The sequence below is a fragment of the Mus pahari genome, chromosome 22, assembly GCF_900095145.1.
Source record: "Mus pahari chromosome 22, PAHARI_EIJ_v1.1, whole genome shotgun sequence".
NCBI lineage: Eukaryota > Metazoa > Chordata > Mammalia > Rodentia > Muridae > Mus > Mus pahari.
In genome coordinates this window covers 48035989-48060188 of record NC_034611.1, presented here as the reverse complement: position 1 = coordinate 48060188, position 24200 = coordinate 48035989, and the positions used below count along the sequence as shown (strand labels likewise).

At 44.3% G+C, this 24200-nt stretch overlaps 1 protein-coding gene across 5 annotated transcripts in view; it reads right to left on the bottom strand.

Moving 5' to 3' along the window:
* Unc13b (unc-13 homolog B) overlaps positions 1-24200 on the bottom strand; it is a 200862-nt gene that overhangs the window by 15660 nt on the left and 161002 nt on the right. For 3 of the 5 annotated variants that reach the window (XM_021221907.1, XM_021221908.1, XM_021221909.1), the window contains 13 exons: positions 19045-19091; positions 16516-16594; positions 14354-14428; positions 13695-13914; positions 12021-12248; positions 11311-11452; positions 9686-9855; positions 9203-9318; positions 8775-8938; positions 7973-8123; positions 5837-5905; positions 4194-4283; positions 3379-3507 (listed from right to left, as the gene is read on the bottom strand). In XM_021221907.1, coding sequence (XP_021077566.1) covers positions 3379-3507; positions 4194-4283; positions 5837-5905; positions 7973-8123; positions 8775-8938; positions 9203-9318; positions 9686-9855; positions 11311-11452; positions 12021-12248; positions 13695-13914; positions 14354-14428; positions 16516-16594; positions 19045-19091 — 1680 coding nt within the window. Of the gene's footprint in view, positions 1-3378; positions 3508-4193; positions 4284-5836; positions 5906-7972; positions 8124-8774; positions 8939-9202; positions 9319-9685; positions 9856-11310; positions 11453-12020; positions 12249-13694; positions 13915-14353; positions 14429-15203; positions 15210-16515; positions 16595-19044; positions 19092-21231; positions 21255-24200 lie in introns of all 5 variants that reach the window. The other 2 variants (XM_029533256.1, XM_029533257.1) reach the window with 2 other exon arrangements.

Here is a 24200-nt window from a genome sequence, read left to right as displayed (position 1 = left end):
AGCTGAGCAGGACAAACTCTGTGCAGTTTGACCTAATTTTCAGTGGGGCCGGTCTCCTTTGGATCCCTTGAAGGCTATTACTGGCTGGAAGAAATGCACCTGGAAAGCTATTTGCCTATCCAGAGAAGATGATTTGCTTAGGAGACAAAGGAATTTAACAATGAGTCTCAGGAAAAGAATAGTTACTCATATTCAGATTCCAGGCAAAGACAATTTATGATCACTACAGAGACTGGAATGCACATTCTTTCTCACAGGAGCAGAGGCAAACGTGGAACTTTTATGTGAATACTACATGTTACTACAGTTTCCAAAATCCGCTAATGAGCCTGTGTCAACAAGAAGTCAGCAGAGACCAGGACTGAATCCATATGTTATTGACTTGACCTTAGTATTACTTATATGTACCTTTTTCTTTTAGTTTTTCTGCCACTAGCCCAGCAAAGACTCATTCAAAAGACACCCTAGGCCTTTGAACTCCAGCCCACTACATATATCCTCCAGCGAGCTGCCAGTGATTTCTCTATACGGGAATCTCAGAGCTCTTCCATGGTCCTCGGGTAAGTTAGACTCCTTCATGGGACACGTGGTCTTTAGGCTGCTCCCTTCCCCTCCACTCCACGTCGTCCATCCCAGCTCTCTCGTGTTGCACTGCATCGTGCTTACTGTGGCGCCTGACAGCTGCTAAAGGCTTTGCATGCATCGTCTCGCTTCATCTGCTTGACGGTTCCTGAGCACGAGTTACTAGTTTCTCATGTTCTGGATGAGGACACTGAAGCACAGCAAGCTTCTGTGACCTGCGCTCTGTCACAGAGCTAAGATTTGACCTCATAATAGATTAGCTCTGAAGTCTGAGGTTACAAACACCTGAATAAAACTGCTCAGGACTCCTTAGATTAACATGTGCATGAATAATTCTGTGCCTCCAAATACTCTATTTCCCTCCCTCTTCCCTTCAGCTCCTTTCTTGATATCAGTTCTGGAGAGCTGTCCCTGGCGCTCCTGGCGTGGTCAGATGACTCTCCCCTGGGCTCCCAGAACAGTCTATGAATTTCTGGTATTAGCATATCAGATATCTAACAGTATAATAAAATATAATAAAACAACAAAGAGAATGACAAATGCAGTAATTTGCCCTCATTTCTACCAAACAATAATTTCTCCCAAGGCAGAACTGTGTTTTGCTTGACTTTGCATTCTAATACTCCATGTGTTAAGTGAATGGGTAGGTAAATGAGCTCTGAGGACTCGTAGAGGACATATGAACTAGTGGAAAAAATATGGGTTTTTGTTTGTTGATATGCAACTGAACAGAAACTCCATGAGTTTACTCAAGTGCATACATTGTCTCATGAAAATGAGATTCAGAAAGCAGAAAAGTAGATAGCAAAATAAAAAGACTAAAGCCAGGCCCCTGGAGCATCTGCAGGCCTTGTTCAGAGCTTTGCTCATTATTATGCTGGAGCAGAGAGATCAAATATTAAATTTAACATTTGTGTGGTTGAAAGATTAAAGCTAAGAACAGTATCTTTCACTAGCCAAAGAGAATACATAAATGAATGATAGAGAAACCAAGAACATACCACAAGCTAAACAGAGGCCCCAGAAAAACCTCCCATGGAGACCAGAACCAGTGGAAGGGTTTATAAAACCTTTAAATGGGGAAGCCTTGAGTATATGGCTGGCATAAAAAAAAAAATTTAGAATGAGAGAAGGCAGCATGAAAAAAAGATCTTAGACCAGTGGTTCTCAACTTTCCTAATGCTATATTAGACCCTTTAATATAGTTCCTCATGTGTGATGACCCAATCATAAAATTATTTTCATTGCTATTTTATAATTGTAATTTCGCTGTTATTAATCATAATGTCAATATTTGTGCTTTCTGGTGATCTTAGATGACTCCTATGAAAAGGTTGTCTATCTCCAAAAGAGTCATGACCCACAGGTTGAGAACCACTGTCTTAGATATTTACTAAGGTCCTCCAAGGAAGCATTACAGATTGGATATATTCACTAAAAGATGGGTGCTCAATAGATTTCCATCATTTTGGTCCTACTGCATTTCAAGATTTATCTCCCTTCTTCTATGTTCCCATTCTTGAACCAAGAATGAATTCTTCCTCCTTGGAATCTCTTCACTCTTATGCCTTTCTCAAAATACTTCAAAAAAGACCACATTGGGTGAATATATATGCATGTGTGTGTGAGACTGGGGAGTTCTTCAGGAAACACTTAGGACTTCTCTCAGACCTGGCCTGGAACATTTTATATACATTCATACATATATACATACACACATATGTATACTTGTTGGACTGTGTGTGTTTGCTGCACTAAAGGAAAGTGAATCTGCAAAAGTATAAGTTAGCAAGACATAGCTGTAACTGAGTTATTGGAACTAAAAAGAAGTCCTGGCTTTTAAATGGTTATCAGAAGAGTTACAGAGTTGGAAGTACCCAGAAAGATGGGACTGGAGAAGCGGCTCAGCCAGTAAAGATACCTTTCACCAAGTCTGATGGCCTGAGTTCAATCCCTGAGACTAACATTCTAGAAAGAGAGAACCAGTCCTACAGGTATTCTTCCTACTCCCATGTATGTATGTGCACACACATCCATGTCCACAACACATGTATGTATGTGCACACACATCCATGTCCACAACACATGCAATTTGTTTAAAGAAAAATGAACTAGAACAGATAAAGCAGCTCAGCTTCACAGGAGGCCAGGCTCAGCCTTGAGAGCCAATCAGTGAATATAATCCCAGAAGACCTTGAACTGAAGAATGAGTCACCTCAGGGAAAAGTTAAATCTTCATGCCAGGAGCTCAGAGTCAGATATAGTCTCAGGGGAAGACAGTACAGAACTTATATAGTCCAAACACATCTGATCAAAATTAACCTTGAGATAGTAAAGGTAAAAGAAAGAGGCTGGGATGGCCTGAGAATTCCACACAAATCGAGCCACCAAACTGCTCAAAGCAAAATTTATCACAGCCATTTCTGTTCAGCTCAAAAATGCATGTGTTGTTTTATATAAAGGCTTTTTTTGTTGTTTTGTTTTTGTTTTTGTATTTTCGAGACAGGGTTTCTCTGTATAGCCCTGGCTGTCCTAGAACTCACTTTGTAGACCAGGCTGAACTCAGAAATCCACCTGCCTCTGCCTCCCAAGTGCTGGGATTAAATATAAAGGCCTTTTGTCAATTCATAGACATCTAGGCTATGAGAAAAATAGTACAAAGTCAACAACTTGCTCACCCTTGAGAACATCAAAGACTTTGTTTTGAGCTTCTTTCCACCATGAATTTCTAGTAAAGAAAAACTGAGGCTCCCAAGAGCTGCTGTCAGCTGGCCTCACTAACTCCAAACCTCTTACCAGCTGGTACTGGTGACTGTAAAGGTCATGGCAGTTGTTGAAGATGTATTCATATGTAGAGTTCAAGCAGGCTTTCACACAGTCCTTTACCACCTGGCTGGCTCTTGGGGGGCTCTGAAGTTCTTGTACCTGCCAGTTAACAGAAGAAATATGGCCCAGGGGTTCTGCTCACCTAGGTGGGATATCCACCCATCATCCCTGCAAATCCACTCCAGATTCATTTCACTTTTCTAAGTCCTCAAAGTTGCCCAGTGTTGTGGTTTGAAGGAAAAATGTCTCCCATAGGCTCATGTTTTAAGTATTTAGAGGAACTGTTTGGAGAGGCTGTAGAACCTCTGGGACATGGTGTTGAGTTATCACAGATCACTAGGAGCAGGCCTTTGAGGGTTAGCATATCCCTGCTCACTGTTCTACTCTCTGCTGCCTTCCTGACCCACCAAGATGTGAGAAGCAAAAGAAGCCAGTCCCCCCTGTCTTGGACTAAGCCCCTCTGCTGTTTACTCCCTCCCTGCCACAATGAACTGTATCCTGAGAACTGGGATCTAAAGGAAACCTTCTGCCCTTTGAGTTATGGCTGTCAGGTATCCTGTCACAGTGATGAGAAAACTCATGAACACCGGCAGCAGGTTAGCGGATGAGGAGAACTTCCAGGCCTTTCTCACTGATCTACGGATTACATACTCCTAGATGTAACCCAGGGGAGAGCTGTGTTTGGAAATGGAAACTGTGGCTTCAGACTGTGCAACGACTCTTACTCTCCAGGTTCCTATGGCCAAGTCCTCAGCCCAGCACTGACCAGATCTGTCGACCCTTACCTTCATCCTGAAGAAAGTAATGCTGGTCAGCAAATCCACTGTAGATTTTAAATCCTGAAGCCGTTCAGGGCTCCCAGCAGGAAAGTTATTCTGTTACAAATCAAGCAAATGTGAAGAAAGGAACAGAAGAACACAAAACCTTCACTGTCAAAAGGACTGAACCCAAATGTCCCTAGCTGCTGCCCACCGGGATTTCCTATCACTGAGCCACCTACATTACTGGGTTCATTTTTTCCTCTCTACTAAACCAGGCAGGTCCTTACCAAGATGAGTTCTTCACATCTCAGAAAGCCACACTTCTTCCCCAAACCTGCCTCCCATGAATGTGTGAGCATTTATTCAGATGAACATAGATACAGTCAGTCCCTGCCATGCACTCTCTCTACCTCTGTCCCTCCTTACATGAAGCTTCTTACACCCAGTAAGTACTTCAGAAGCTAGAATCTAACTGTATCATGGATACAGATGAAGACACACTGTAGACCACACAGATCCAGAACTGTAGGTTCAGTCAACGCTGCTCTTCTATGCTCTGGAGCCAGCAGATGGCAGAGTTCTGAGCACAATCTCTGAAGTGAATTCCTTAAGACTTCCCTGCATGTCATAAATTATTCTCTTTGACATAAGTTTTAGGAGGAAGCTGCTGTGGAGAGATGAAGGGAAAGACTGAACTATTCTTCACTCCATCAGTTTTAAGCCTACAGATGGCTATTAGTGCCAAAAATCATATGAAGTTATTTCTCCATGATTCACAAATGGAGGATAAGGAAAGTAGAGATGAGCAAAGCCTCACTTTGTTCATTTGGAGGCTGCTCTTGTCCTCATTCTCTAAGGTGTGTGGATTGCCTGCTGTGGAGAGGAATGACATTTTAAGTGACAAAGGCCATGGAAGACCTAACTTAGAAGAGGCTGAGAAGCTGTCCACTGTTTCATCCTGAGCCATCCCAGGTACCCACGCTCCTACATCCATTTCCTCCTGTACCAGAAAAAGATAGAACACCTAACACATTGTACTTGTTCAGGACAGACTACTCTTTCTTCCACTAGCCAAAGATCATACCTCTCTTGGGAACTGAGAACAGAGAGGGAGGGAGGGAAACAGAGAGGGAGGGAGGGAAACAGAGAGGGAGGGAGGGAGGGAGGGCGGGGGAGGGAGGGAGGGAGGGAGGGAGGGAGGGAGGGAGGGAGGGAGGGAGGGAGGGAGGGAGGGAGGGAGGGAGGGAGGGAGGGAGAGAGGAAGGGAGGGAGGGAGGGAGGGAGGAAGGGAGGGAGGGAGGAAGGGAGGGAGGGAGGAAGGGAGGGAGGGAGGGAGGGAGGGAGGGAGGGAGGGACGGAGGGACGGAGGGAGGGAGATGAATATGACTAAGTAATATTTGTAAGGGGGACGTTCTGGCAAAGATTATGTTATTATGAAGTTGGATAGGATGATAAGAAGGAGTTGGAAAGCCACCTGTCCACTAAAAGCGGCTGTACCTGCTACTTGCACATGGCAGTGAAGAACCATGGTGTCAATGGCATTGCCCATCCGAGTGGGCATGATGACACAGACCAGTTTCTGTGCCTTTCATCTTATTGCTAAGATGTGTCTATGTTTTCCAGATTGAGATTACTCATTACTTTTCTCACATCATGTCTTCACTTACCCTGTATGTAGAGAGGTCTATCCTCAGTGAGTTGTGTAGCTGGTCCAGCAGTTTTACAAATCTTTCTTTCTGAGGGTGAGAAAGAAATAATTGGAAAGAGAAGCAATCTGTTTCTGAGCCCCCTCGACTACAGTAGAAACAGAACTACTACAGACAAATCAATATAAAGAAAAATAGATGAGGTGAGCCCTGTTAAAATCTTGTAGCAGCACTGTCTTGAACCAGGAACCCTTTCATATTGGCACGTCTCTGGGGGAGAGCATCTCTTTCGAAGTGCACGATGTGACCAGTGATTGCACCTCTCTCTCTCATTTTAGTCAGCAAAAGGAAATCCAAACACTTTCTCCAACTTGTTTCTTGGGGTTTTTTGGGTTTTTTTGAGCTTTAAATATTTATTGATGATCAGAAGCTTTAACAGTCTGCAGACTCTTCATGCCCTATCTAGAAGATGATCAATACCCCCAAGGCACTGAGCATAGTAAGAAATAAGTGACATGACTGAAGAGAGCTGGGGGACTGGGTGTCCCTGAGCACTGACTGCCCTGTGGGTCTGAGGCCCCTACCTACAGAGCAGGTCCAGTGAACAAAGGACGAAGGGCAAGGAGGGACCTCATCCTGGGAGCCTTGTAATGGCAGTTTCTGCTTTGCTCTTCCCAACCCTAGCAGCAGAGTCTGGGGAGGCCTAAGGTGAGGGTCATCTAGCTGAGTTACCCTAGTCTGACTAGCCCAAAGTGGCTCACAAGGAGGAGAGGCCTGGAACTGTCAGGGTTAGGTGATGTGCGACTGAGAGGCTGCAGAGGCCAAGTATGATCTTCAACAGTTCCTCAGAGCCACAGCCCCCCTCAATGTCCCTCAGGAGCCCTTCTAGCTTCCTTCAGGTAGTAAGTACCTTGGAAGGGCTGGAGACAGACAGCCCACAACCAAACCCTTAAATGAGCAGCTGTTAGCACAAAGTGGGGCTGGGGATCCAGGCACACACACGGACAGGAGCAGTGGACACATAACACCGGCTTCCAGCTACCTACATTTTGCCGTCATGGCCTCAATCAGAGACACTCCCAAGCTCTGAAGCTCCGTCCCCTAAGGACACTTTCCCTGCATATAGTAAAATATTCTGGATCTTTCTCATTACATCACAGGCCCTTGCCGTTCCCCCAAGACCCACTCTCCCACATCTACATTCAGCAAAGGAAGTCCGTGTCCAGTCAAAGTCTCTCTAGCTTGGGGGCCTGTGGGGAGGGGATGGATAGAGACTGGGACTCCAACTCTTCTCTGTCACCCCGGTGCTGAGGAGCTTCTTGGGTTTCTCTGTGTAGCCCTGGATGCCCTAGAACTCATTCTATAAACCTCGAAGAGCTGGGGTCAAAGCTGTGCACCACTACCACCTGGCTGTTCTGGGGCATTCTTAACAGCTTTCTAGCAGTGATGATGGGAGAAAAAATAATGATGCATTTGAAAAATGGTCAGAAAGACACAAGAAGTCTCTCTTTTAACCAAGTTCCCTGTACTTTTTCTTAGTGTATATTTTAGTATTAAAATATATAAATATATACTAATTTAATAGTTTTCAAAGAAAAAGTATCATTAAATATGAAATCAGATACCTGTAGGCTGTTAGCACATTTCCAGAATTCATTACATTGCATACATTAATAGATACTGATTAAATACATAATGGGACTTGATTGGATTAATCAATTACATTAACACATCTACAAAAAAACTCTATTAACAACAAAAACATTATGAGTTCCAAAAATCAGGGATCACAGATGCAGTAGACTGTGAGGATTATATAAGATTACTGATGTAATTTTATGCCTACAGAAAGAACTTTCATGAGGGGTCATTTCATCCTGTTTATCCTGAATTTATGTCAGGTAACATTCTGAGTAATGACTGTAAGACTAAGCAACATTGTGATTCAATTGTGGTGGGGCCACAGCACAATGTCTTCTAAAGCATAGCAGAGTCTGAGGATAGTCTGCTAGTCATCTCATCTAGAAGGGAAAAGGCTGTCTTTCAAGGTAGCAACTATCTGAGAATTAGGCACATCAGCCAACTCTACACAACTGGCCAGAAAACAACAAACCATCAACTGACAGCATTTGGATACATGTATTTCATCACACTCACACCAAAGTTGGAGGCCGAAAAACGATCAGATGCAGAGACGTTAGTGGAGGCGGTTGTGTGAGCGTAATAGGCATTGATGTTGGCCAGTAAGGTGCTCATCACGGCTGGTACACCAGGACACATGTACTTGGATGACAAACATGCAAAGTGCCTGAAAAACAGAATTCTCATTCTCAAAGACTCTTCACAGATTGCAGCAGTAGCCAAGTAGGAACCCAATTAAAGTTTGTGGAAGCACAGCCAGGTCAGCTAACTTAACTCCCTCTGCTTATGCAGAATGGAGTCCTGCATGCATTGCTATGGCAACATCACCAATTGACACTTCTCCCAGTAGGCAAGAATTTCTTTTATAGGAGTGCTGGCAGATTCCACAGAGAAGTATTTTCCCTACAGTTTAGTGAGCTTGTTGACTCTCAGGGTAATCTAGGTCAGCTTGTTGGTTATGCACAGGTTAGTTATGCATAGGTTAGTTATGCACATAGGTACATAGGCAAAAACATGTCGTATTTGCTCAGGCCTGTGATAGCTGGTCCTGTGTCTTTGTACATCCACTCATTCCTTTTTCCTTTCCTAACCATGATCTTGATGGGTAAAGAGGCATTCCTGAGATGCTGGCAATATATTCCTTTTCTAATATATGCTTCTTTGCCTTGGGGCACAGACAAACTCCACCCAGCTCAAAGAGAAAAAGTATGAAATCATTGCACTTGATGGCTTCTAAGCACCTGTCTACTATGTCCTGTGTCTTTGTTAGCTTCCCAAAGTATTAGTAGCTACTTCCCAGGACCCCAGGGAGCCTCACGTCATGGCCTGATATATGGACTCGATGCCATAGCGCATGGCGAATTCATCCACAATTTCTTGGGCTGTCTCATCAAAGTACACCTTCCATGCATCGTCCCCCCGAGCCTCTGGGATCCAGACTCCTCCACTGCCCTGAATGTCTGTGAGGTAATGGAAAAGGTTCTGCAGAATACAGAGCAGAGAGAAAGGTGGGTTACAAGCACATCATAACTGAAAATTGCAGTAGAAAATTTTCTGTCATGTCACTGCTCAGTCCTTCCAGGGAAGGAAAAGAATGGTCTGGTACCTTAGAGTACCCAGAACAGCACAATGAGCCAAGAATAAACAAAACAAAATGGTCCTAGATCTCCAGCCACCTGCCAACCTTACTTACAGTCAGAAGCCCACCCCTGCTTTCCAGCCCTCCACACACAAAGTGTTGCTCACCTCGTGGAGACATGTATATTGTACATGGTATGGGGCCACCTTCTCCTCCCCCTTGATCTCCACACTGATGTGAAGTCGGATAGCCCCTGAGACAGCTGACTTGTCTGTTCTCTTCTCTACAAAGGAAAAGAGACTTGGGATTCAGAGCAATGCAACTTCCTACAGATGGTTAGTCTACGGGGGGTGGGGGGGTGGACAGCACCAAGCCAAGTGGCCACATAGTCTACAAGCAACCCTGAACAAAGTGGGAAGACAGGAGTGGGGTTAGGATGGAGGCTAGAAGATCTGAAACTTGAGGGATGTCCAAGCTAGAATGTGTTTTAGCCATTGCCATTCTGCTTTCCACCCCACCAATGTTCAGCACTAAAGGCAAGACAGGTCTGTACAGGGGTATAAGATCTGAAGATTGGTAATTTAGCAGATTTCTAGATAGCTCCAAATGGTCTCCAATCACATTAACACTTTATGGTTCAGTTTCCTCACCCAGATTGTACCAGACATCCATCTCTCCACTCAGTGTTCGAACTTCAATAATAGTTTGGCCAAGGAAATCATCTGACTCTCGCTTTAGCCGCTGCTTTACTCTGGATTTGATGTCATCATCCTCATCCCACACGCGTACCTTAATTCGATCAGAAGAGTTGTGGCACTCACTGTGGAAGGGGTGGGTGGAAGATTAGGTTGGGCAGACCTAGCATCATCACTTCCACCGCCAATGTCCACCCCAAAGGGCTACCAAAGGGCTACCAATTCCAAGTGAATTAAGGCTTTCAGTCCTGAGGGATGGGAAGGAAATGAATGGTTATGGTGAATTCTGGCTTCTTATGCGGCTAACTATATCAGCAATTCCAATTGAACAATACTACAGGGCTCCAGAAAGAATGGCCAGTTCCTTCCTCAGAGTCCTAGACATGAACCCATAAGGTGCTACATGACTGGTAGGGTCATCAGGTCATACCTGCTTCGCTTTCTAATTTCCTCACGTACCTAACTCTGTGCTTATGAACTTCTATCCTTCTTTACTAAATGGCTCTCTCTTCTGTGGTGTTTTTGCTTTGGGGAATGGAAGAAGGTCTCCCATCTTGCGCTCCTCCCCAGAGGTTGTTTTCTGGATCTTGGTCCGTCACCCCAAACTAGTAATAAGCAGAATGTGTTGCTTGTTTCCCCTGTTCTTATATATTTCCACATCCAGGATATTTCCACTAAAATACTATACACAACGACCCTTGTACTGAAAATAACAGGTGAGTCAACCCTGAGCTTCTGGAGGGCAGACACTGACTGCCACTCACTCTTGGCTAAACAGCATCAGGTAAAGCATCTCGCACAGGATAGGAACTGAATGAATTGTTCATCTATGATGGTCAAAGATGATGATCATAACAGTTCATTTAGAAACGGTCGTATGGAAGCAGTCACCAGGAACTATTCACATTCTCAGACAGATGGGTGCTTCCTTCAGTAACTGCTGCCTGGACTGGAGAGTCATTTTACTGTACCCCAATCCTTTTCCATGTGAGTGCCTGGGGAGTCAACAGAACCTGTTCTCTATTATAGCCATCCTGCTCAGCAGATTCAGAACCAAAGTCTTGATCTTACACCTTGGGAGTAGGGATGTGAGACAAAGCCATCTGGCAACTCCAGACTTTCATCCAAGTTCTAGGCGTTAGTGAAACAGTCGAAAGAGAGGCGAGGAAAAGGAAATGGAGGAATATGCTGGGACAGGAAAAAAGAAAAACACCTCTAGACCCAAGATTTCCATCTTCAATCCATAATTATCCAATTATAGGCCAAGAGCATTCTTGTCTCAATCCTGAGAAATCCTAACACTTGCTAGGCAGGCTAGGAAGCCGGCACGGTGGTAGGGAGATCTTTTCCGATGCTAGAAAAAGCACTGGCCATAAACTGAGCTCATTAATCCAGTATCTGGGTAAATTACCAAAGACTAAGAAGAAACCCAAAGGAAGCACGGCTGCTGCCAGTGAAGCCTGTGAGAATCTCCAGTCTTAGCGCTCAAGCCAGAAGAGTGGGTTGTCACACCCCTGCTAAAATATGCATGTTTCCAGAAAGGTCAGCCAGGTGTCCCCCCCCCCCCCCCCGTGACTTACAAATGGAACTTCTCTTCCCAAACAGGATTCAAATTTCCAAAAATGGTCTTGGTGCGCTTCTTGGTTTTCCCAACTTGCACAGTCACATAAGGGTCACTGGATCCTGTTTTGTCTTTGGCTTGTAGGCCCTGGGCACAAACCACTGCAACCCAAGCATAAATCAAAAGGTTTAAAGCATATTTCAGAGTTAAATCAGAAGCCCCCATAGGGCTAATCACAGCCTCTGCCACTTAAAGACATCTTCCTATGCATGGGCAGTAAACCTAACCTCACTTCTCTGTATCTACCCTTAGCTCCAGGCTACCAGCCTCCTCCTCAAAGCTTAACCCAAGAATCCCATCTCTGTCACCTTTCTGACCCAAGACTGCATCACCGACCCTCTAATGTGTACATGCTTCAGCCCCACACATCTGACCCACAAACCACTGGTGTCTATTTCCTGTCTCCTCCCACCCCCAGCTTTTAACTGAGTGTAAACTCTCAGGCTGTTAGGATGTCCTTGTATTATGGTTCATATTGTTTGCAAGTACTTGCCTCTTGTAGCACCTAGTCTAAATGAGGATGGGTGAAGAATGACAGGAGGTTCTCTCTCTCTCTCTCTCTCTCTCTCTCTCTCTCTCTCTCTCTCTCTCTCTCTCTCTTGACCTGCTTCCTCTCAAGCCCTGCCCACTGCCCAGGCCCCCTAAGCCCTCCCACCTTAGCTTCCTCACCCGTGATGGTAATTTTGGCTGACCACTTGGAGGTGCCATCCAGGACACTCTGCTTTACTGCTTTCATCTGCTGCACATGCGCAACTTTGCTCACTGTGAACACGTCCCGGATAACCTCAAAGATCTCTGGTTTATTCCGTTCTCGGATCTTCATACGGTCCTTCATGGCCATGATAATGTTCTGAGTCCGGTCCTCAGCTCCATGCTTAGAGCTCTTTTCAGCAGCCCCTGAAGGATGGCCCAGAAAGTAAACTAAGCAATAGTTTGCCTCCTAGACCAAGGTCAAGCTGACGCAGAGTGTCAGGAAGAGGCATGGACAATGGGAGAAGCTTAAGGATATGATTTCTCTGTGGGGCCACAGCCAGGCCAGAGGAGTTGAGAGTGCAATTTGAAGGGCAGCAAACTCTTGGTGGTGATGGTGGGAGTTCATTATGCTATTCTGTTTAGAGAAATGTTGGAAGAGGTTCCATCGAGTATCTAAGTCAAATATCACCAAAGGGTGTCTCCAATATCATGAAGCAATGGTGGGTGGCCATGACAATACAGCCAATCTTATCTGCCAAGCATGACATAAATCCCAGAAGTGCCTCAGAACACAACTGGGTTCTGCTTCATGGTCCTTGTGCTTTTAATCTCAGCAAATAGTGTAGTATTACTTAAAAATATATATAATCTTTGGTGTTAGACCTGTGTTTAAATCTTATATCCACCACTCCTATCTTTGTGAAACACTTTTTCTCTATGAGGAAACACAGATCCTTATCTCTTGGGATTTTTCTTTTCCTTCCCTCCCCCCACCCTCACCCTGCTTTTTTTTTTTTTTTTTTTTTGATAAGGTCCCTCTATGTCACTATGTAGCCTTAATTGTCTTAAAACTCCCTATGTAGACCAGGCCGGCTTTAGATCCACAGAGATCTGTCTGCCTCTGTCTCCCAAATGCTAAGTTTAAGGGCATGTGACACCATACCTGGCAGGATTATAATACACATTCTTTCAACATAAGCAATGGTGTATACTATTTAAGCTGATGTTCTGGAATCAAATGAATCCTGCAAGAGACCCTAGCTCCATAGAAGGTGTACTGGCTGGTTTTGCATGTCAACTTGACACAGGCTGGAGTTATCACAGAGAAAAGAGCTTCAGGTGAGGAAATGCCTCCATGAGATCCAGCTGTAAGGTATTTTCTCAACTAGTGATCAAGGAGGGAGGGCCCATAGTGGGTGGTGCCATCTCTGGGCTGGTAGTCCTGGGTTCTTTAAGAAAGCAAGCTGAGCAAGCCAGGGGAAGCAAGCCAGTAAGTAACATCCCTACATGGCCTCTGCATCAGCTCCTGCTTCCTGACCTGCTTGAGTTCCAGTCCTGACTTTCTTTTTGATGAACAGCAGTGTGGAAGTGTAAGCTGAATAAACCCTTTCTTCCCCAACTTGCTTCTTGGTCATGATGTTTGTCAGGAATAGAAACCCTAAGATGGAAGGCTATAGAAAGTTCAAAGGATTTTCCCTAAAGGAGCTGAAGAGAGAGCTGTAAGACCCACTGACTGGAAAAGCAGTAGCTCTGGATTCAGCACCTGAGCAGAGCAGAGCAATGAGAAGTCCGACACGACTGCTCTTTGCTCACTGTTTTAGAAAGGCCCTGTTGTCCCTGTTCCCCATCCCTCATCCCATGGACACTCACGCTGTAGGCAGTCGGCATTGAGCAGGTCCTGGCACTTCTCATGGCACTTGACTCCACACTCGCTGCAGCGCATGCCTTGCCGGGCAAGGCCCCAGAGCAAGCCTTCACACTCATAGCAATAGGTAGGTGTAGTGGCAGACCAGACCTCAAAGTTGTGGGGTGTGGTACACGAGATGGGGTAGATTAAGGCCTGCAGAGTTTTCTTATACACATGAGATTTCTGAAAGACACACACACCCCATCACAGACCAATAACTATATGACTGTATTAGGAAGAACTGAGACACTATGGGACAGTCAGGTTCATGGTTTCTTCTCTGGTAGTGGATAACATCCTAGCCTGGACCAACCCAGAGCTTTGCCTGGCACAGAAAAGGCCACACTAGAATGTGCTTCTAGTTATCTATTGTGTGCCCACTGTTGAGTCTGAGCATTCATTCACTCTAGGGAAGCAAGGGGTAATGGGCTCCCTATAAACCCCAAGATCAGTGGTCATATGCTTTAATACTCCAATATGGACTCATTTCTCCAAATGTAAAAACCGAGACCAGACTATCTTGCCAACTATATGCCAGAATTTAAAAATTCATAGTTAGTATGGCTACAGAGATGACCAGTCCTGAGGCCAGCAGACTCACAAATGTTCATGAGTCACTTACCAGTTCTTCATCCTTGAGAGAGGTACGTGTAGCCATAGCAGATGTAATCCCAGCTTTCCGTGACTGGACCAGTGACTGTGAGAAAGAGTTGCCTGTCAACACTGTTGTCACAAAAGACTGGCAAGGTCCTGGGAAGGCAGCTTCAGTTTCCAAAGCCACTTGACTACAATTGACACCATTCTATTTTTGCTGTCACTAGACACTACCCCTGGGTAACATGTAATAGAGCCTCAGGTTAAGATGTAAAACCCTAGGTCCTCAAGGGACTGTCCTAGCAATGTTAGAACAGTACTTCCTTCAGGATATCCACCACCCAAAGGGCTTTCCTCTTTCATTATTCTTAGGATGTCTTATTCCATAGAAATCAAAAGAAAAATGAAAAGCTTAGAATTATAGTAAAAAATAGGTCATAAGAATAACACACACACACACACACACACACACACACACACACACACACATTATCAGAGTCACATATAAGAACTGCCCATGCTGACCCCTATGCCCAGGTACCGCCCCACACACAGTCCACAGAAGATACAAAGGTCAAAATCCCAAATAAATGGCATTTGACAGTAAAAGAGGGCAGTGGAGGCTAGACAGGATGGAGAGTAAAGTTCAAGAGTAGGAGTTGTCCTGCTAGCAAGGTCCTTGTGTAGAGGAACCTCACATTTCTGCCAAGCCCAAGCCTTAAAGGTGGCCCCTGGAAGACACATGACTTTATCAAGGCAGCAGACAATGGACAGGCAGATCTTATTTGAGTCTAAGAAAAAACATCAGCTAGGAGGGGCCCAAATAATTGTGGATGTGGACTCTTAATAGGATGGGGAAGGGCTCTGGATGCACTCACCATAGCCTGTGTAGAGGAGAGCAAAGAAAGGAACAACATGGTGTTAAAGTCCACTAAGGGCATACAAACTTTCAGAGGCATCAGAGTGGTTCTCTCCTCCAGTTTACCACAGGGAGCATGTTCTAATCACCTCTGCCTCTATCTACTAAAAACTGTGTCCAACCCATAGAGCTGCCCCGGGCCCAGGCTGAGTGCCCACTCTAAGGACAATTATGTCTCAAAGTGAATACAGGCAAGGGTAAAAGACAGAGGAGGGAAGCAAGATATGATCCAGACTTGCTTGTGGAAACGGAGGGACTACTGAGAAAAGAGAAAGATGAAAGGTGAGATAGGAGATAAAGAAATTATGACATGAGAATCCACCTTCTACCAGCTAGATGAAAAATGGTGGAAGAGAAGGATCAGAAAAGAATAAGAGAATGAGAAGGAGGCGTGGACATGGAAGGAGATACGTAAAGAAAGAAATGATGAGGGGAGAGGAAGTTACATCCCATTCACCCAGTGAGGGAGAGAGGCTGGTGGGAGGAAATGAAAACACAAGAAAGTAAAAGGGTGGCTAGGAAAACCAGAATGGACAGAATAGGAAGAAACAAGTAACAGGAGTAGAAAATGGGAAAGATGAGGGTTTGGGTCTGGTTGAACCCTCAGAACTTATATCTGGCTCTAAGAGCTCAGGGGGCCCCGGGAAAGCCTGGTCCCACTCTCTTCCTGCCCACTCACAGGCTATGAAAAATTCCTCACACTGATCTTGCTTTAGAAAGCACAGCTGAGAATAGGAGATTTTGGTCATCCTGGAAGTCCCAAGAGCACCTCTAACTCCTAAGCCTGATGCAATTCAGTTGCACAAATGTTTGATCATTGCCTCTCAGTGTCCTAGGTTAACAGACACAGTCTAGGGAACTTGTATTTTAGGAAAAGGTTTCATTTGGCCTCTAGAAAGGATTAAGCTCCAGTTAAGCATAATACACACTAAGCTCAGTAATCTAAATTAAAGGCTAGAGGCTAGAGTCAGGTTCCATTTCAGGTTATCAACGAAGCTTGTCAACCTACCTAGAGAAGTTAAGATGCCTGATGTAAGGCCTCTGAGTTCAGTAATGAAGGTATAAGCCACAAATATTCTAGATAGGAACTTGACTCAATGAAGAACCCAGGACTCTGACTTGGGAGTAAGTTAGAACTAGGTTCCACTGAAACCATCATTAAGTAACAGTAACTTTGCAATGACTGATTCTCAGCCTGACAGCTTGCCAAGACCTAGTGGGGTGTATACCCAAAGACTACTGCCTAAGCTAAGGCCAGGGTCTTGACTCACCAGATCACTGACAAGTGGCAGTGGCTTCTTCCTTCGTAGATCTGGCATGCTGTCGATGCCATAGAGCCCTCCAGCTGGCCTAAGGAGAGAAGAGAACATCAGAATCTCAAGTCTAGCCTTGAGTTACTTGCACGTTCTGTGTTTTACTATCCTTACTCTCCCTCTGCTCAGAGGAATGGAGAACTAACCTTAGAGAGGGAAGGAAAGGCAGAAAGTGAAGGAAGGAAATGCAAGGGATCCGTTTGGAATCTCAGTGCTTCCTGCCATTTCAGCAAAGGTCTAAGAGCTCTTTTAACTCACGTTAACAGCTCAAGGCATTTTTGTTGATTTGAAGATGCTTATACTCCAGAAGGCAAGGTGGGAACTGGTGACCAAGAGAGCTTTCTCGCCACATAGACCTGCCAGCCCCAAGCCCAGCCAATGTTCCATTTTCTCTCTGAGTCTTGGTTTGAGTCTCAGTGTCACTTCCATAAAATAAGGTGAGTTTAAAAGGGAAAAGAAGTTTCTGCTCTTTAAAGTTGAAATTATAAACTTTAACCAAGACAAATAAAGCATCCCCTAAACAAAACTTATGTACTTGGTTTTGTTTTGGGAAAGGGTCTCAGTACTTTGTCCAGGCTGCCCTTGGATTCACTATATAGCTAGCTTAGGATGGCCATACACTAACAGCCCTCCTGCCTTAGAGTGCTGAGTTTCAGGTGCACGCCAGCACACTCAAGTAATTCTGCACTTACTTAGTAAGAACAATGGGCTAGAGATACTGGGTAGCCAGATTGCACACCATAACTGGTCTAAAGATGGAAGTTCCAGAAGAAGAACTAACTGTCCATTATAGGGGCAAAGAAGGAAGTCACCAACTCAACATATAAGATGTCCAGTAGGGCTGGCAAGATGGCTCAGTGGTTAAGAGCACTGACTGCNNNTTCCAAAGGTCCTGAGTTCAAATCCCAGCAACCACATGGTGGCTCACAACCATCTGTAACAAGATCTAACACCCTCTTCCGGAGTGTCTGAAGACAGCAACAGTGTACTCACATATAATAATAAATAAATCTTAAAAAAAAAAACAAGAAAACAGATCATGAGTATTATCCTTAAAAAAAAAATGTCCAGTAAACTACCTCAGCACAGGCAGTGGACTTTGTTTTAAAGATATTACTACACCTAGGAAGCACAGAAAGGAAAACAAGAGGAAATTGTTTTGAAAACCCTTACATTTTATTTTAAAGCCAATTTGGAAATGTTCTACTGGCATGTATATATTTTGTAAATGGAAAAAAGAATCTAAAGTTCACTGAAGAAGCAACTGGTGAGAGGGGTTCATAGTGAATTCAAGTTTGTAGTGAATTCTAACAGCTACAATATGCTCTGGTTAAGTCAAGTGGTTTCTGCAACAAATAATCTTTTGAGAGAGATGGAAAGGGCTGGCCTTTTCAAACAATTTGCCTTGACCAAAAAAGACGAAAGGTGTGTGAAAAATGTAGCAGCTAATCGAACGGAACACAGGGTCCCCAATGGAGGAGCTAGAGAAAGTACCCAAGGAGCTGAAGGGGTCTGCAACCCTATAGGTGGACAACAATATGAACTAACCAGTACCCCCAGAGCTCGTGTCTCTAGCTGCATATGTAGCAGAAGAGGGCCTATGCAGCCATCATTGGTTTTGCAAACTATATATGCCCCAGTACAGGGGAATGCCAGGGCCAAGAAGTGGGAGTGGGTGGGTAGGGGAGCAGGGGCAGGGGGAGGGTATAGGGAACTTTCGGGATAGCATTTGAAATGTAAATAAAGAAAATATCTAATAAAAAAAGAAAAATGTAGTAGCTAACTTTATGATCTGATATTCTTTCCTGACAGAGTGTGAGGAGGCAGCTGAGAAGTCTGATGCCAGAAGCCTTTATAGGGCAACAGGAAAAAGGAAGGTGGTGGGGGGAGCAGAGAGAGGCCTCGGAGACACTCCTCTCTCAAGAACAACCAGTCAGTTATGGGCAGCAGCTGAGCTTTAAAATGATTCTGGTGCAATCACATAATCACATGGGTCAGAAATTCCCAGAAATAAAGCACAGACAGAACACCCTGAGCTCAGAAGGGATGGATGCCCCTTTTGTCTTGACTCGAGTGCAAGGTAAGAAGTGATTCACAACAGCTGAAGCAGGTCTGAGCCCAGGGAGTAACCTAATCAGCTACACCAACAATGAGATGGGAAACTTTTTCAGACAGATAAAGATACTTACTCGAATGCCCTTATTTTCTATATAAAAAGTGGCGATATGATATATGATATGATAAATAAAAAGTTACACAGGCAAAGACAAACTGTTAAAGTAACCTCTCCTGTCCCAGGAACTGCTGCACAAGGCTCCTGCTTCAACTTCTAGAGGGTCAATCAGCAGCCTCTACCCCAGACAGCCAGTGAACCCATGGGGGGGGCGGGTCTCCTCCTCTGCCACAATGCAGCATGTAGAGCGTCTCACATATCCCCAGAGAAAAGCTAAAAGTAGACAGAGGTGGGATCACAGGAAGCTCACTTACCCTTCTGGGAGCCACTGAGGCAAGGAGGGGTCACCATCATCTGAAATCTTAAAAAAAAAAAAGGAAAAGTTAGCTCGTGGGAAAGATGGGAGAGAGCCTATAGGCTGGACAGTGGGCAAAGTAGGTCACATGAGCTGTTCTGTGAGAGAGTCCATCTGAAGTTGAAGCCAATACCCTATTACCTATTACACTGCAGCCAGCAGGTTGCTGCAGTGGGCATTGCCTGACTTTTCTCCACCATACACAGAAAGGATACAAGGTCAAGTCCTGAGGTCCTGTTCTAAGATCCAATGGGAAGAGCTAGCTGCCAGAACTCTCAGGATCCCAGGCTTACTGAAGTAAAAGGACAATTTGGGGCAGCCTGGAGTCCTCCAACCTCTAGCTCATTGAGTACAAAATGTGTATGAGTCTAGCCTCTACATTTTATAAACTATCTATAAGAGATCATAGGGCATATTAAATACTTGGGTTATGATTCTGGTGGATTTCATGAGAATTTTAAGAAAAATTGAAAACCGAGGGATCAAACAGTCAAGTAAGGAACAATCACAAGCAGAATAAAACAAACCTTACTTTTTAAAAGGCTCTGCATAAAACAAAAGCAAAAAAAGCAAAACTTTTAAGCAGTGCAGAGAAGAGAGAGTTCTAAAGTTAACAGGAGGCTCTAAGAAACCCATTGTGCATGCTTCTGAGGAATAAGAAACCTAGCATTAGTACATTTGGGGCTTCCTGGCTTGCTTTGTTCCTTCTCAACCCAACTACCCTGCCCCTTAAACTACAAATGGGCTCCAGGGGCAAAACTATTGTGGTTAGTTCTGGGTGGGAGTGATGGACAGTATGAGACAAGACAGAACAGTATGGGTGCTAAGACAGGGCTAACGGGTGATGGAAAGGAGAGCAATCGCTCAGGTGAACTTGGGTTAAAGGTCCATCTTAGTGAACACCTTGTTATGTTGCCTAAGCTTTAACTTATCTGTCTATTCCATCCCTATGCCACCTCATCTGCCTCCTGTCCTATCCCTGGAGGACAGGAATGAAGGCAGCAAGGAGTGGCTGGAACAAGCATGATGTACTAATAGAACAGCAGCAGGTAAGAGTGAAGGGGAAGCCAGTCTCCTAAGGATCCTGGGGGCAGAGACAAAGGCCAAGCATCTGTGCATCCCCAGATCCCACCACCAAGAATGTATCTTCCCTCTGGAAGCAGCTACTGTACTGAGTGGATTCTCATCTCTCTCTCTCTTTTTAAATTCTTGGAATTAGACATTTGCCAGAAATTACTTGGTTTCAGAAATCAGACGAAAAAAGTCTTTGGGAGCTAAGCCCAGATCATGCACACTTGCTGTGCTCAGAGAGGCTGACAGTTTGCAGAAGCACAGGGCATGCATGCACAGCACACTGAAAGAGGGAGGGGAGCAGGAAGAAGTCTAGCCAAACACTTATAGAAGGTATACTCATAGATAGAACATGTATCTGAAGAAAAGACAAGGTGAACATGAATCTTGTGTTTATAGGTCCAGAACCTATGTACAAACTCATCTGAACAGGATTCAGTGTTCGCTAGGGCCCAAGTCACAAGCCAAAGTAAATCCTCACCAAATTCAAGAGACACTGCTAACAGGCACAGTGCATTAGTGCTTCACAAGGCTTGAGATGGCCATACAACAGATGTGCAGAGGCTTATGCCCAGAGAGAGGCCAGGGAGCCAGCTCAAAAGCACGAATGCACTTTCATACTTAGGTTCCCAGACAAGAGACAGAATGTACCTGTGGTAGCCCTCAATCCAAAATATAAAATACGTGAACATGCTGGGCTCAGCCAGGGGTTGTCTACAACATATGCTAGAGTTGGTAACAACAAGTAGGAAATGGACACGCACTGTGCAAACTCAGAGAAGAGGAGCAGTTAAGTGTTGCAGTGTCAGACTGAATACACGTGGAAGCACACACATGCCGTACTGAATGTGCATCCATGCCAACACACATACATCCTCTCACTATGTTCCAGGGAAGGTGGCCCGAGCACACACAACATAAGCATGCATACAAACTTCTTTCTGAAAAAAATGGATTATCTAGATGAACCACAGCTCAGAGGCACAGATCATGCACACATATACATACACACAGTACTCTCAGAGAACAGTAGAAAATAAGCAACAAAATAGGCCCAAATGACCAGAGGCACAACCTGAATAGCTTCTTGGTTTCCTTCTGTAGGAAGAGAAAGAGCAGGAACAAACAAACAAACAAACAAAAAACAGCAGAAAGGTTAGTAGATTCAGTTCTATTATAGATCCCCGCCCCCCAAAATGGCAGCTAATCCTAGGGGACATGAAGGGGAGGGACTGACTCTGATCACAGAGGAGGTCATGAAAGACTGGCTCCCAGAATCCTTTCTTCCTGTATTGGCCAATCTGGTAACATCTAGGGGGTACTTACTACAAAGGACAAGGTCTGCCTGGGAATTCCACTTATCCTTTTCCTCTTTCTCAAGTGGTCTGTGTTCAGAATCAGGGCTGCCAATGCCACAGAACTGTCATTAGACTCCTCCTGCAGGCAGCACAAGCTACTGAACACTGTACAGTATCTTCTTTCTTCAAAATCCATGTGAGGTGAATTCATTTGTATAGAAGTTCTCGAACCCTAAGCTTGGTGCTTGAGCCCTTCCCATTTCACAGAGCAGATCTGGCCAAGCATTTTCTCGAATCTGGGCTTGTTTCTCCAAACTAAATCAAGCTGGGCCTAAGTAGGGCATGCAGCCAGGATCAAGATGTTGAATGTGTGAAGACTTTTGGGTATATTATCAATTGCTCTAACAGAAATCACAGTGTCCTGGATATGAAAACAATGGCTCCTATGCAGGTTTAATTATTATATACCAAACTCAGCAATACTACAAAGAAAATGGATACTTTCAGATGGTCAAGCAAGTCACAACAAGAAACAAAGTTTCCTTTTCTTTTCACCAGAGACTATAATACTTACAGAAACACATATGGCCAGGGCCACAGGCTTCCTTCTCTACGAAATCCATCCAACTAGGTCTTTCCACTTTCTTTTCTCTCCATCTGAAAAGTCCATCACTACTATATCACAAGTCAAATAAACTAATTTATAAGTTCTCAATCCTTTAAGCTATTTCTGAGGACCAAGCGGATTACTTGTCTAGACAAAAGAATGATCTCAGTAAGGGGAATCATCCAAAACTGTACAGCACCAGAAAAATGAGTGAGGATTCAAAACCCAGATACTTCCTGAAACAGGAACAGATCTCTCTCACATTCTACCCTCCTGAGGATACTTTTTCTCTCTGAATAAGAAAATTAGGCAAGACATACTATGACTCTAAGGCTCAAACTGGAAACGTTTCTTTCCTTCTCTACTTCTTAAAATGTGTCTCAATATCAAACTATATTCTGGTCACCCCTCCCCATCCCTGCCCTCAATTTCTCCAAAATTTCATTCTCAAGAATAAAATATAATCAATTTACAGCAGAGGAAATGGCTCAATGGATAAGATGTTGCTGCACAAGCCTGCGGATAGTTCAACCCCCAGAACAAACAGATGCTGGATGGGCACAGCAGCCCACCTTTAACTCTAGCACTTGGAAGGCAGACTGGGAGTCCTTGGAGCAACCTAGCTTGCTAGACTAGTTGTATTGGCAACTTCTGGGTTCAACTGAAACCCTGACTCACCCAACAAGACAGAGAGCAATCAAGACTCCTGACATTAACCTTAGGCCCTCGTATATGTACATGCACACACATGAATAAGCCTAAAGCCACCAAGGCTCTTAAAGATTTGATTCCAATTCCCAAATTTTCCTCTCCCACTAACTTTCTTGGACTTGTATATACTTTGTACAATCTCCCTACACAGTCAAAAATCCACATATTCTCTCCTACCAGCCTGACACAGCCTTTCCTGATGCCCCCTGGGTTAGGAGTTAAGTCCTTCTAAAGCATCGAAGCTGTGTATCTTTGTCTTCCTTTTTGTACTTACCATATCATGTCTTGACAAATTTCATCACCATACACATGAGAATTATGACAGATAGATGTTGAATCTCAACTGGATACTATTGACATATGTCAGTCTATCATTCTACCAGTGTCTTCCCTTGCTGGCTGCTTCCATAACAGTAGTTATAGCTAACCTTCAGATCCCTACTTAACCCAGAATATTGCTAGTTGCCTATCACATTGCACCTCATATCTCATGCTTAGTTCAAATTCAGAATATGTTAAAGTACACCACCACCACTACCACCACCTACCCCCTGCTGCCTTCTCATATCCAAGGCCTGAGATAATCTTCCCACACCCACAGACAAACAACTGGATCCCTCCTTCTTTTCACCCAGTAAGCATGAGTTGATCATTCAATGCTCTGTAATCTACCTCCTAAATACCTTTGACATCTTTTCCTGATTTCTAGATTACCACTGACCTAACTCATAGTCTTACCGCCTCTCATTTGGACTATAAGAAGAAACACATGTAGATGAAGAAACTCTATGGCACTGGACCCAGTCCTCTCCACTTCATACTCCTAGTCTACTCAAAATGTAGATCATAGTATTCCTTTGTTTGGTTGCATCAATGTCTCACTTATTACAACATTCTAAATTTCCACCATTATAACTCACCCTCTGCCTCTCCTCTGTATCTGCCCCATAAGCAAAAGTCTTACTTAGTGTAATTGAATCCCTGCACATCTTTCTCTCATGCTCACAGAATAGGCCAGGGCTTATTCTTTAAGACTGAAGTCAAATATGAAAACCTCTGTGAAATTTCCTTATTTGACATCCAAAGGCAGAATAAGGTATCTTTACATCATGTGTCAATAGTACTTACCCTCTGTGTGGACTCTTCTATGGCAGAACATTATCAATAGTGTAGTTGTCTATATGAACATCTCCCTTTATAGTTCTCGAGAGCTGTGAACCTGTGTGTAAGTATATGTTATGTAATGTATAAGTATGTACACCTGTATGTACATACTTGTTAAATTTGGTGGGAAGTGCCTTTACCCAATGTGATGGTTTGTATATATTTGGCCCAGGGAGTGGCACTATTAGGAGGTATAACCTTGTTAGAGTAGGAGTGTCACTGTGGGCATGGGCTTAAGACCCACACCGTAGCTGTCTGGATGAA